Source organism: Bison bison, unplaced genomic scaffold (genome assembly GCF_000754665.1).
Source record: "Bison bison bison isolate TAMUID 2011002044 unplaced genomic scaffold, Bison_UMD1.0 scf7180017864032, whole genome shotgun sequence".
In the NCBI taxonomy this organism is placed as follows: Eukaryota; Metazoa; Chordata; class Mammalia; order Artiodactyla; family Bovidae; genus Bison; species Bison bison.
This window is the reverse complement of record NW_011494604.1, coordinates 1,710,251-1,723,237: the sequence shown is the minus strand read 5'-3', so window position 1 is coordinate 1,723,237 and position 12,987 is coordinate 1,710,251. Positions and strand designations below refer to the sequence as shown.

General features: G+C 52.6%; 1 protein-coding gene across 1 annotated transcript in view; it reads left to right on the top strand.

Moving 5' to 3' along the window:
- The window catches only part of MYLK (myosin light chain kinase), a 201,150-nt gene that overhangs the window by 111,779 nt on the left and 76,384 nt on the right, over positions 1–12,987 (top strand). Inside the window, exons 18-19 of the mRNA XM_010834271.1 lie at positions 122–479; positions 7,407–7,523. Of these exons, the coding sequence (XP_010832573.1) occupies positions 122–479; positions 7,407–7,523 (475 nt within the window). The remainder of the gene's footprint in view (positions 1–121; positions 480–7,406; positions 7,524–12,987) is intronic.

Sequence of the window (12,987 nt, the reverse complement as noted above, 5' to 3'; positions counted from 1 at the left end):
GAGCAATACCAAGCCAGCCGAAACCCTCAAAGCTGTGGGCAATGCCAAGCCAGCTGAGACCCCCAAACCCTTGAGTAACGTCAAGCCAGCTGAAACCCCCAAACTTGTGGGCAATGCCAAGCCAGCTGAGACCTCTAAACCCTTGGATAATGCCAAGCCAGCTGAGGCCCCCAAACCCTTGGGCAATGCCAAGCCGGCTGAAATCCCAAAACCCACTGGGAAAGAAGAACTTAAGAAGGAGATTAAGAATGATGTGAACTGCAAGAAGGGCCATGCAGGGGCCACAGATAGTGAAAAGAGACCAGAGAGCCGAGGGACAGCCCCGACCTTCGAGGAGAAACTACAAGATCTCCATGTGGCAGAGGGTCAGAAGCTGCTGCTCCAGTGCCGAGTGTCCTCTGACCCCCCAGCCACCATCACTTGGACACTGAATGGAAAGACGCTCAAGACCACCAAGTTCATCATCCTCTCCCAAGAAGGTAAAATGGCTGGGGCCGGGAGGAAGGGAAACCCTGTCCTAGCCACCGTCAGCTCCCAGAGCCCTGCTTGTTGACGATGCTCATAGCCCAGAGCCGGGTGGGAATGGCTGCTTTCTGCGCCCCTCACCCACAGGCTCAGTGCCCACCCTGGGCCTGGGGCACACACTCCATGGCTGGCAGCCAGAGGCTGGAGTCTGGTCCCAGGGCACATTCCCAGACCTCAGCATCTGTCTGGCAGAGCCCCCTCCTGGCACCCCTAGGCGTGGCTCCTCAAAGGAGCCCTGGGTCTGGGCTGATACCCCATCTCTGGCCCAGAGAGGGCTCCAATCACAGGCTTGGACATGGGGGCACCAAGCTGGGGCTGGCCGGGGGCTTGGGGCTGAGAGCTGCCTTTGAAGCAGCATTTTCGGTTCAGGGCAGGGTTTGTAGTGATGGGATGTGATTTGAGGTCAACAACAACTTGAGTCTTGATAACACTGTGGATTTAAAGGGACCTGAAGGGGAAGCAGCCAGGCGGACAGAGCCACTCACTTCCTAATTTGGATGAGGCTTGTTTGCTGGTATTTCACATTCTTGGGTTGTGGAGAGAAGGGGGGTGGTGCATAAATCCTGCCATCTGGGGCCTTTCAGCATTTGGAATTCTCAGATGGGCCAGTTTATACCTAGAGAAGAGATGGGGGTGAAAGGGTCTCTTCCCTGACCCCTCCATTTGGTTTGAAATGTTTTCATAAATTCCAGTCCTGAACGAGAGCTCCAAGGATAGCAGGCTTCCCACACCCCACTCTCGTGGCCGGCGCTGGAATAGAGTCTGGCCTGAGCTCAAGGCTGAGGCTGGTGGCCCTGGACGGGGCAGGGTACATGGCTCCCTGGGAAGTGGCACTTTACCCTTGGTGAGTAGAGGGCAGCCACCGCAGAGGCCCTGCAGGACAAGTCCTGTCAAATCCTGATCAGCTGAGACAGAAGCACTCCCCTGGCTGCACTGCCCTCCTCCTACCCTCTGACAGCACCCCTCTCCACCCCCTCCCTCACCCTTCATCTGGCTTCCTTCCTTCCTCTTAAAAACCCTAATGAAGTACTTGAAGATAGCATTATCCCTCTCAGCTCACGATAGAGTTTCTCTCTTCACTCTGCAACTCAGACAGCAAATCTGGGCTGGCTGAGCATTTTGAATCTAACTGCTGAAGGAGTAAAGAGAAAACTGGCCCAGAGAGAGAAAAAGGGTTTATTTTCTGCTAATGTGTTGACATGATAGCTTTTCCACGTGAAAATCCTCAGTTTGGTAGGGGCCTCCAGAAGTCATCTCATCCATCCCCCTGTCTCTGCTCATTCTGGCCGTCCACACATAGGAGGGCATGGGGGATCACCATGAGATGATGATGATGGGGGATTATCTGAGATGTCCAGAGCAGTGGATGCCAAGCCTTCCCTGCCACCTCTGTCAGCCTGTCCTGGTTCGAAAGTGTAGGCATAAGACTGACTCCAAACCTTGACCAGGAGTATTTCCCATCTTATCCTGTGGTGACCTCTCAGAGCAGGACGGAAAGTGAGCTGCTGCCCTCCTGGGGACAGGTGTGGTCCCACAGGTCTGCTCACGGTGAGGGGCATGGCTGCAGCACCCTTAGGGAAGCCAAGGTTAGGACAGCTGAGGACAATATCCACAGCCGTACAACTGTTCTGGGACCTGCGTGGAAACTGCAGAGCCACCAAGAGTTGCTTGTAAACAATTCACTGGACGAAGCAGTGAAAGCAGACCTCAGCCCTGGTCTCAGACACACCCCCAAGCCCTTAGACACAGGCTGCTCATACCCAGGGTGCGGGGTGGGTCATATCTGCTGGGCACCGAGAGCCTGGCTACTACAGTATTGCCTCCCACAGAAACCACCTCAGACGGACAGTTTAGGTCCAAAGCTGAAGAAGAAGAAATGATTTTAAAAGGCCAGCACAAGAAGTTTGGTAGAGGGACAGGATTATAGAGATAGCCCCAAGTCCAACCTTTAAAAATATTCTAAATATTTGTAATTCCTCTTTGAAAAATAAGAATAGCTTGGATTAATTGAACACCACGTGCCAGACACTGACCTAGGCATGTTATTCTTTTCACTCATTTAATCCTCGTAACCAGTATACTGCCCACGTAACAGAGAAGTTAAGGGCTTTACCAGAGGTTGCACAGCTAATTAATAACAAAGCTGGTCTTGGAATGTAGGCAGTCGAGTTCCAATGCCTAGACCACTCTGCTCCATCACCTCTTAGTTATTATAATTCTTGTTAGCGTGTCAGCATGCTGGCAGTTCCCTGATCAACTTCCCCGAGAGCATTGCCTGTGAAGGGAAAAGGCTAATGGCTCTTCATTCCTCCACACTGTCAACAGCTGTCAAGAGGCTGGAAGACTGGTGGTGGGCTCTGGGCTGGTGAGTTTTGGTGTTTTCACTGCAGTGGAGGAAGCGGACCTTGACACGGGCCTATTGCCTTGCCAAGGTAGGGAGGAGGCTTGGTCTCAGAACAGCGACTGCACTCTGTCCACCGTCCCTTCACTAGCGCTTCACTCTCCAAATCTTCAGGTGCCCAGATCAAACACAGACCCAGGAGAAAGCCTGGGGAAAAGCCTTGTCAGTGACCACTTCCACAAACCCCACTGCAAGGAGTAGGGCCTCTGAGAGGTGTGAGTGAATCTGCTCTCAATAGACCTGGAAGAGAGGACACAATTGCACAGTGATAAACCTCTTCCAGCCAAGTGCCGGTGATGAGCAGGAGGAGAGGGAGGGAGCTGAGTGCTGGGCCACAGGGAGAGGCTGGTGGTGAAAGGGCTGGACCTTGATCTGAAGCGTGGAGGCGGGCAGGGCTCCCAACAGGAGAGGGGGGGTGTGGGCTTCCCAGATGGAGGAGGCTGGCTCCCAGCTGCCAGCATCCTCCAGGCTGGAGATGGGGGTGAGGTCCATTCCATCCTCTATCATGCTGAAGAACTCAATTCTAAAGACAGTAGGAGCCCTTTAAGAGTTGGGAATAGGAGTGGTAGACACAAAGCTGGGGTTTAGGGGCTTTGATTGATTCTGTGCCCAAAGACGAGGAAAGGGCATCCTGAAGAGGCTGGGGAGAGGTATGGTGAGGCCTGGACTGGCAAGGTAGCCATGGCCACAGACAGGAAATGACTGGTTTAATAAGCAAGGGCAGAGTTAACAGAACCTGGTGCCTAGGTTGAAACAGGGTTGAGGGGGCAGGGGTTTGGTAAGGAAGAGGAGGGTTTCAGGACCACTGAGTGTCTGTGTGGGGGTGACTGGGTTGCAGTGATGGCGTCAGTGGAAATAAGGAAGCTGGCATTTTGGGGTGTTTGTAGGGAGAAAGGGGTTGCTAAGTGGGTTTCTCCATCCTTCACACCCCTCTGAGTATCCTCTCCACCCCACCTCCCTGACTCAGCACCCTTCTTGCTCCTCTGCACTGAACCGTGTGCTGTTACCTCGGCTAAGATCAAGGTTCCCTTCCTCCAAGCCTCACTCCCAGACTGTGGTCCCCAGGCCTTTGGCCATGACAGACCCCTGTGTTCTCCCGCCAGCAGTGTGCATGTCTGTGACCCGCTGCTAGTGGATACTGTTCATAGGTTTCAGGGAGCTTCTCTGAACGCTGTAGCTTGAATAGGGCTCGTAGCCCACGGGCCCCACAGAACATGATTATGTTCACTCCATCTAGTGCCAAGAGAGCAGAAGAGGTGTGCTGACAGTCAATTGAATAGACTGCATTCTTGGAGGGACCTGTGGAGGTGTCCTTGCTTTTCCTGCATCCCCCAGAGCTACAGGGCAGACGGTGCTCACTTACAGCAGCTGGGCCTGCCCTTGGGCCTGCAGGGTGGCCTCACCAGGCCCTTCTGGAGCAGAGCTGCTCAGGCCTTGGCCCAGGACTGGGAGGCCCGAGGACAGACAGGGAGCTCTGCGCTGCTGCTGAGAATTTCTTTCATCTTTATGCCTTATTTTCTGTCCCCAGACCAGGTTTCTTCCCCCGGCAAACATTTCTCCTCATCTATTAATGAGGATTCATTTTTGTTGTGTTGTCAATGGGTGATTCATGTTTTATTGCCATCAGTGTGGGATCTTGCAAAGGCTTTTTAAAACCTGTGTAAGTCCATCCCACAAAACAAGGATCTACGCCACACTTACTATGTGCAAGGCAGTATTCCAGCCCATTTCATTGGATGCATAATCCACTTGAAGAATTCTGAGGTAAGAATTTCTTTCCCTTTTAGAAACCATATTATCTCTTTCAAGGGTCAGTTATGTTTGATTAAGTGTTCATGACTTTCTTACATATATCCTACCAGATCACCTGTTCCAGAAACTATGCCTTGGTCATTCTCAAAAAAAAATTTTTTTTTTTAACTGACAGTATTCCAGGCTCAGGAAAAACATTCACAATAGTCACAGGCACTGCCCTCCAACAGCTAGGGTGGGAGAGAGGCACGTGTTTTGTAATGGCCTTGGGAAGTGAACTCAGGCCATAGAAGAGGCCCATCTACGGCTGGGGGTGCTTCAAGATGGCCCTGTCCCTGAGGAGGTGACCCGGAGCTGAGTAGCACTGTCCTGGTGAGCCAGGGGCCCTGACACAGAGAACAGCCTCAGCAGAGCCTCTGGGGCTTGGGGCCACTCCCTCCCCCTCACACACCCCACCTCCCCTCTCCCCACACACTCAGAACCCAGGCAGGATGGGGGGAGGGCCTTCAGACTCTGTGACCTTGAGGGGCTCTCCCAAGGCGGGTTCTAGCTGAGCCATTCATTGGATCCCTGGTTCCCATCCCCCTCACCTTCTTCTCAAAATTCCCCACCAGAGTGAGGCTTCTCAAAAAAACTCTGGGAAATGGTTTTTCTTCTGGAGGTCAGGAATAAGCTGTCCCACAGGAAATACCAGATTCTTCAATCTGGGCTAGCCCAGCCTCCAAGCCTGCCGGGGCCCTCCCCCAACCCACACACATGGCCAGGGGTCTAGGCTGTGAGCAGCTAGGAAAAGCTGCCTTTATGATATCCCACCCCTCCCCCCACCTCCCACCCCAGCTCCCGCCGTGAAGGGCGAGGGCTCTGGTCTACATGTCCCACCTCTTCTGAGGTCTCACTACTGTTTTGTGCCATTTTGGTTTAAGGCTGAAGGCAGCTGGGGGACTGAAGTTTAGAGACAATCAGAGACTCAACCAGGAGGTTCGCTGGGAGTGGGCCTTAGCCTCAGACTGAGGAAAAACAGCAGGATGGGGTCTGTGTCTTCTAAGCCTCAAGTCTGGAGGCCAGAGGTCATCTTCTCATGCCCCTGCCTCTCGGATGAATGGAAACTTCTCTCTCTAGAAGATAGTTTCTCTCATTCCCTGATTTCTGTGCCTCATAGTTCTCACTTTCATGACAGAATTCCTGAAAATCCAGCCTAAATCCTTTCCGTGGCAGTTTCTGCAAATTCTGTGCCTAACCACAGGGGACAGAGACCCTGAGGCATTGCGGTACCATGTAGGAGAGTGGAGGGAGGCCCTGCTGAGGGATGGGGTCTAAATGAGAGTGTAGGAGGGGGTGCAGATCAGCCATCCTGCCCCAGGGACTTGGTAGAACTGAGGTTTCCCTGTTGAAGACTTCACCCAGGTGCCAGGAAGTACACAACGCTTCTATCTCGCTTTCTCCTGCAGCCTTGGTGAGATTCTCTGTGCAGAACAGACGCCACCCTTCCTGTCTCCGAGTGTCCTTGTGTTTGTTGGTCCAGTCTGTGTGTCTGTCTAATGGGGGCGCAGGTACTTTTTCCATCAAAGGCCGTGCCTCTGCACATTCACACCTGGGACGCACAGAGCTCTGCCAGCTCAGGACCAGTGATTTGTGCCGAGCAGTGTGGTGGAGAGGGAGGTGGCCAGAGCCAGTGGCTCTAGATGGCAGGATGCACACGGCTCTGGCTGTGTCCTCCTCCTCATGTGATGACAGCTGCCATGACAACAGGGCAGCTTCGAGCAGGATGCCGTGCGGCTGGCCTGTGTGTGTGTCTGATGGCAGGAGCGAGGGCACTGCTGCCCCCCTGCCTGGCCCAGGATGTCCAGTCCTCAGGCGATCTCTCCCCACACCCTCAGGGAAACTCCCCAGAGGGGCCCTCAGAGAAGGAGCCAGCCCTGGGATGAGAGAGCCAAGGTGGTCAAGGACCAGACTCCCAAGTGTACACCCAACCTGACCCTTCTTTCCCTCAACCAGGCCAGAAGAGGCATGCTGGGGCAAGGGCAGACCCGTAGAAAAGAGCTGTGCCATCCCTCTCTGAGGGGACCAGAAGACCCTACCCTGGGGGAAGCAGCCCCGAAGTGCCCCTCTCCCAGCCCAGGGCCCCTCGTCAGCCAGGAGTGTCAGCTCACATACCATTCCTGAAAAGCCAACTCCAGAGTCTCTGGCTGGTCTCTATCTCCTTCCAGCAGATCTGCCCACAGGCCAGTGTCCCTGCTGGGCAGGGGTTCCTGCCCTCTTCCACTCACCTATTTGTTCAGAACGTCCTTTTCCAGAATGCATTCCCAAAATCATCACAGTCAGCTGGTGGAGCGTACTCACCTGCCTCTGTCCCTGCCACAGTCTGGGGACCTGAACTTGTCTCTCTTGGTGATGTCCAGTGTGAGGGCCTGGGTCCATCTGCCCCTTGCATTGTGCTACTGCTCTCCAAGGTCAGGGGCTATTTCTCCCTCTTCTTCTTACCTTGCTGTTGTATATTTCTATGAGAGAACTCACTAGAAGCAGGGGTTGGGTGTATTTAGGGATCAGTTATTTTGGATCTGGGTTATCTGTGGGCTTTGATGAGGAGAGTGGGTTGTTCCCACAGGACCTCTGACTTCTGGGCTCCTGAAGATGCCTGTGTGAAGTGCACTCGCTGTGATACTCCCAGTGCCAGGCAGATGTTGGGCTCAGACCTGGTCCACTCAATACATCTTCCTCCTCCCCACAGGCTCCTTGTGCTCCGTCTCCATCGAGAAGGCACTGCCCGAGGACAGAGGCTTATACAAGTGTGTAGCCAAGAACAGTGCCGGCCAGGCTGAGTCCTCCTGCCAAGTCACCGTGGACGGTAGGTGGTGTCCACCCAACACAGCCCCACACAGAGTCCCACTTATCAGCGCCCACCATCCCTCAACAGATCTGCCCCCAAAGCGGCCATCCCCACCAGAGGCATTCTCATCGTGGATGAGAAACCATCTTTTGCAAGACGAGGCAGGAAGGGAAACAGCAGCTCTGCTTGATGGTTCCTCGTGGCCTTGCAGCCCTGCCCTCAGCTGGGAGGAGGGCTGCTCACCTTATGGGCCCCCTCCCCGGTCCTAACCGCACTCCCATGCTAGGCAGGGAAGCTGGACACAAGACAGGAGGAGAAAGGAGAAAAGACACACCCACAGGAAAATGACTACATAGTATTTTACAAGCCGAAACAAACAAGTGTCAGTGCTGGCTGGACAGACCCGTGAGGCGGGAGCAGAGTGGGGTCCAAGTGGGGGCACTTCTTCCAGGAGGTGAGTCGGGGGCTGAGGGTTTGGGTAGAGGGGCCAGGCCTGCCTCTGTGATTTGAGAGGAATAATCATAATGTAACAGAGGGAGGGGATGAGAGGCATGAGGGCAGAACGTCCTGCCACGGCTGAGTGGAGCTTCCCGTGAGGAGGGGGCGAGTCCAGTCCTGTGGGGATTTGTCCTAAAGACACGCAGGTGGCGTGTGTGTGAGTCTCCTGCTCTCCTCCGCGTTTTGGAAGGAGACTAGATGGTTTAGGCCCCCGCCTCCACCTGACGTGACAGGACACCGGGCTCCCAGGGAAGGGAGAGCGTCCCTCGTGAGGTTTGCTGCTCTATTAGGGCCGAGCTAGGGCCGGAGTCCCATCTGGACACTCACAGTCCAGGGCCCATTCTTAGTATTTTGTTACTTGCCTGCAATGGCCTACAAAGGTAGTTTGGGGAAACAATTTCGTGCCTTTGAAATGCCTGGCTAGTAACTATCAGTGACATGTTAGAAGCTAGTGTCCAAATAAGGCATCTTGAAGACCAGCTTTGTTGTCCCTCTGCCTGTGAACACGATCGCTTGACTTCTAAACTCCTAACCTGTTTCACAAGATGTGGAATCGTTGTCTCTGTTCTGGATATTGTAATGTGATTTCCTGATCATGAAAGCCGAGATCATGATACACAATGAGCGGGAGAAAAGGAAGGAGAGTCTTAACAGCCAAAGTCTTTAAACACACACACACACGCATACACAATGGCAACACAAATTAAATTGTCAGTTGCCAATAGTAAACCTGAGATTGTAAAATGCTGTGTGTGTCTCCCTGGAGTTCTGTGAATGTGTTTGTCACAGATATTCTGAGTTCAAGGGAGAAGATTCAATGGATCAAAGTATACAGTCAGTTCAGAAGGGGGTTTGAAGCACGTGTTTTGAGGCTAAGGGGCTGCTGCTCCTGATTCCTCTTGTCACCCACCCAGGTCAGATCCTGTTTCTTTCTAGACAGGTGCTGTAGAATAGTGTTCCTGGAAACTTGGCTTCAGAAGCCTATTTCTAAGAGCCCATACTTGGGAGCCATGCTGATTTCCGAAGGAAGCCCCTCTTGCTGATGAGGTTATATGCTTTTGGAATCCCTGGCCTCTTTGGGTCCTATTCACATGTCCAGCTGAAGGCAGGACAGCAATTCATTCTTATCTGCAAAGTGTCAACACCTTTTCCAGAAAGAGCAAAATGGTTTATTTGTAAAACCAAACTTTGTTTTCAAAGTAAAATTTCCTTTTTCCTTACAGAATACATTTGGGGATATTTTTAAAGATTTGGGGAATTCATTCTGCAACTCAAGGCTCTTTTGTTGCCCCTAAGTTGGTCTTCTTAGTAGACTCCCTTAGGAGACTAATAGACTCCCTTGCTGTCTCCATGAATGTTGACCATCATAATTTATCTGTGGTTCCTCTGGAGGGACCCTTGCAGGGTTTGCCCTCCAACTACAGATTGGGAGTTGGGTCTTAGGAGAAGAGCTAGGAAAGGGATCAGAGGGAAACCAGCTGAGATAACAGCGCTGACTCCAGGTTAACTGGGTTTCGGTTTATATTTTTTCAAAGAGAAAAAAGGGCAGCCCCTTCCACACCCACTTTCTTTTCCCTGTTGCTACACATGGAGATATGTTCTTGTCCTGCACGTGAGTTGCTTTCTTGCCACATTTAGCTTTATCTTTCCATCAAGAGCCACCTCTAAGCACGTAGTTAAGGACTGCAGACTTCTGAGCTGCTCCCTGGCCCCCTTTCAGCATCTCTCCCGCTGTGCTTCTCTCAGCTGAATAGGCTTTGAGTCCTGCTCTGTCCCCCGATCCTCTCAGCTCTCCCCACTCCCTTACTCAGTAAGACCTGGTGGTAGCACCCAATGGGTCCACGAGCCCTTTGATCTTATAGGCAAATTTCTGTGTGTTTGTGGATTAGAGCATTTTTTAAAAGATAGAGTCCATAGTTTTTAACCATATTCTTAAAATGAGTCGTGAATTAAAATAGAGTGAAGAACCACTTGCCCTAAGAAGTAACCTTGACTGAACTTTTAAGCCCAGTCATTGTGCAGGGTCTTCCATTTCTCTCCATCTGCAGCTTCCCGCTACACCTCTGGATAAGACATGTCTTGCATCCCTCCTAAGGGGCTGCAAGGTCCCTCTCCACTAGGGGTGAGGAACACAGCTGCTGCTGATGTCAGACTGGCCTCGCCCCCGACAGTCACTCACCATCACTCGGGTAGCCTGTGCTGGACACCACTTAGACTCTACATCTGTGGCCAATAGAACGATATATTTCAAGACCTCATGAAAATGACTTTGGTTCATTGGCTGTTCTGTATTAGCCACACTGCTGCCTCCCTCAGAGGGAGGTAGCCTTTATATTGCAGCACATCTGGCTCTTTTAATCCTGCTGCTTCGGTTGTTTCCATAAGAAAAAGGGTGCTCTGTGCACTGTCTTGATTATGGTCATGCCGCTGTTCCATCCAATGTAGCAGCAGGCATGTCAGCTTGTACTGCAGAAAGCAGCTGAAGCCTGCAGTGGGTAAGGATTTGTCAGAAAAAAAACCCCAACGAGGAGAAAAGGCTGGGCTTCAAGGCCTGCCATGGCCAAAAACTCTTGTGCATTTTTAGTTTATGCAACAATTGGGCAGGGTAGCCTTCTCATTGGGAAAACCCAGGTTCGGTGAGGGTCAGAAGGCTTCCCCAATCACTCAGTACGAAGGGATGCCACGTCCCTGACTGTCTCTGATTCCAAAGCCCAGGCCCTTTGAGCCACCCTGCTCAGGGAGTCACAGCATGAGTTACCCTGGCAGGACTTGAACCCAGGTGTGTCTGGTTCTAAAGTCTGCACCTTTCCCTGGACTGTGTGGTGCCCCTGAATAACACTGAAGTTTCCACTGTCTGAGAGAGCCAGGTCTCCCTTACTAACAGCCTTTCTTGCTGGGAAGCCCTGCACCTCTGTGAGTGGCCCAGGTGAGAGGTGAGAAGGCAAAGCCCTTTGTAGGCCCCAACTCCAAGACAGGGAAGCTCTAGCCACCCTGCCCAGCTGCCCTGCCAAGGGCTTCGGGCCTCAGCCACCTGTGAGATCAGAGGTTTCACAACCATGGAGGGTGGTGTGTGTGTGTATGTGGTGGGGTGTAGCGTTCCAGTGGGCATTCGTTCAGCCAGTACATCAGTGCCCGCCCTGCCAGGCACTGCCCCGGGGGCTGGGGTTCAGAGCAGTGAATGAAACAGAAGCTCCTGGTCTCAGAGCCTTTACACTGGAGTGAGGGAGAGACAAAAACACGGATGAGCAGACAAGTCCTACGATCTCAGGCGATGACACGTGCTGTGGAGAAAGCAAAACGGGGCCAATGGGGAGGGGAGGCCTGTCTGAACAGGCCTGAAGACGTATGGGAAGGAGTCTCAGCAGTAGGAAGGAAGAGTAAGGGCGGGAAGCTCAGCCCTGAGCTGAGGCTGTGAGCAGGCGCTCCCAGAAAGAGAGGTAAGGAGGCCAGTGTGGCTGAGTACCAGGCCAGGGGCAGAGACTGGGAAATGAGGCTGAGGACCTGCAAGGTCACGTGGGCTGCAACAGGACACCGGATTTTATTCTAAGTGAGATGGGACAACACTGGACGTGGTAAAGGATCCCTCAGGTGGTGACCAGACCCAGGAGGAGGACGAGGAGAGCAGGTGTGAGGTGGCCGTGATGTCCAGGGAGCTTAGACTCCATGGGAGAGGTGGGAAATGACCAGACTGATCATGTTCTGACAGTACAGCTGATAGGAGTTGCTGAGGAACTGGAAGAGGAGAGAAAGGGAAGTCAAAGGTGACCCTTAGTTTTTGTGAGAGAGCACATGTCAGCGGTGGTACCAGCTACTGGGGTTAGAATGTGGGGGGCAGGGTGGGGGCGGAGTCAAGCATGTGGAGTTTAAGGGTATAAGACATCCATAAGATATCCAAGGGGGCTTGTCACATTGGCCGACATTTAGACAAATCTGGAGTTGAGGCAGGAGTTGGGGTTGGAGGCAGGATATGAGGAGTCAGCTGCATGAGGCCATTGAATGTCCTAGGATTACATGGGGTCCCTAGTGGTGGATGTGGATGGCAGAGAAAAGGAGAGAGCCCAACACTGAAAAACAGGGCTGGACAGTGGTCTGCAAAGGAGACACAGAGGACTGGCTGCAGTGAGACAGGAAGAAATCGAGGAGAGAGGGTTGCTCTAGAGGCCAGAGAGCGATCATTTCAGCAAGAAAGGATGATGGAGGTCAATACGTCAGACGCCTCTGCCAAGTAGAATAAGATGAGCCTGAGCATTGGCCTTTGGATTTGGCAACTTGGGGTGATTTGTAACTGTGAGAAGGGAGTTTCAAGCCTAACTTGCGGTGCATGCAGCTAACTACCCATGCCTTGGCTCCTAACTGCTGCAATCCACTCCCACTATGGCCAGGTAACGCTTCTGATTGCTGAGTTGACTTCGACCCACTCTTCTTTTCTTGGCTTCGATCTGCTCCCACTCCCATTTGTTCTTTGTATCGACTCAGGCAGCTAACGTGTATTAGGTTGAACTAAATCAAATTACCATTTTAGCAGGTCAAAAGCACCTGAATATGGGCAAACAGTGGAGAAGGAAATGGCAACCCACTCCAGTGTTCTTGCCTGGAGAATCCCAAGGACAGGGGAGCCTGGTAGGCTGCTGTCTATGGGGTCGCACAGAGTCGTACACGACTGAAGTGACTTAGCAGCAGCAGCAGCAGCAGCATTGGCAAACAGTATGGTTCAACCTGAAACATGAGTACAAAGTACTTAGCATCATACCAGGCATGGACTGGGGCTTCCCAGGTGGCACTAGTGATAAAGAACCTGCCTGCCAATGTAGGAGATGTAAGAGACGTGGTTCAGTCCCTGGGTTGGGAAGATCCCCTAGAAGAAGGCATGGCAACCCACTCCAGTATTCTTGCCTAGAGAATCCCATGGGCAGAGGAGCCTGGTGGGCTACAGTCCATGGGGTTTCAAAGAGTCAGACACGGCTGAAGCGACTTAGCACAGCAG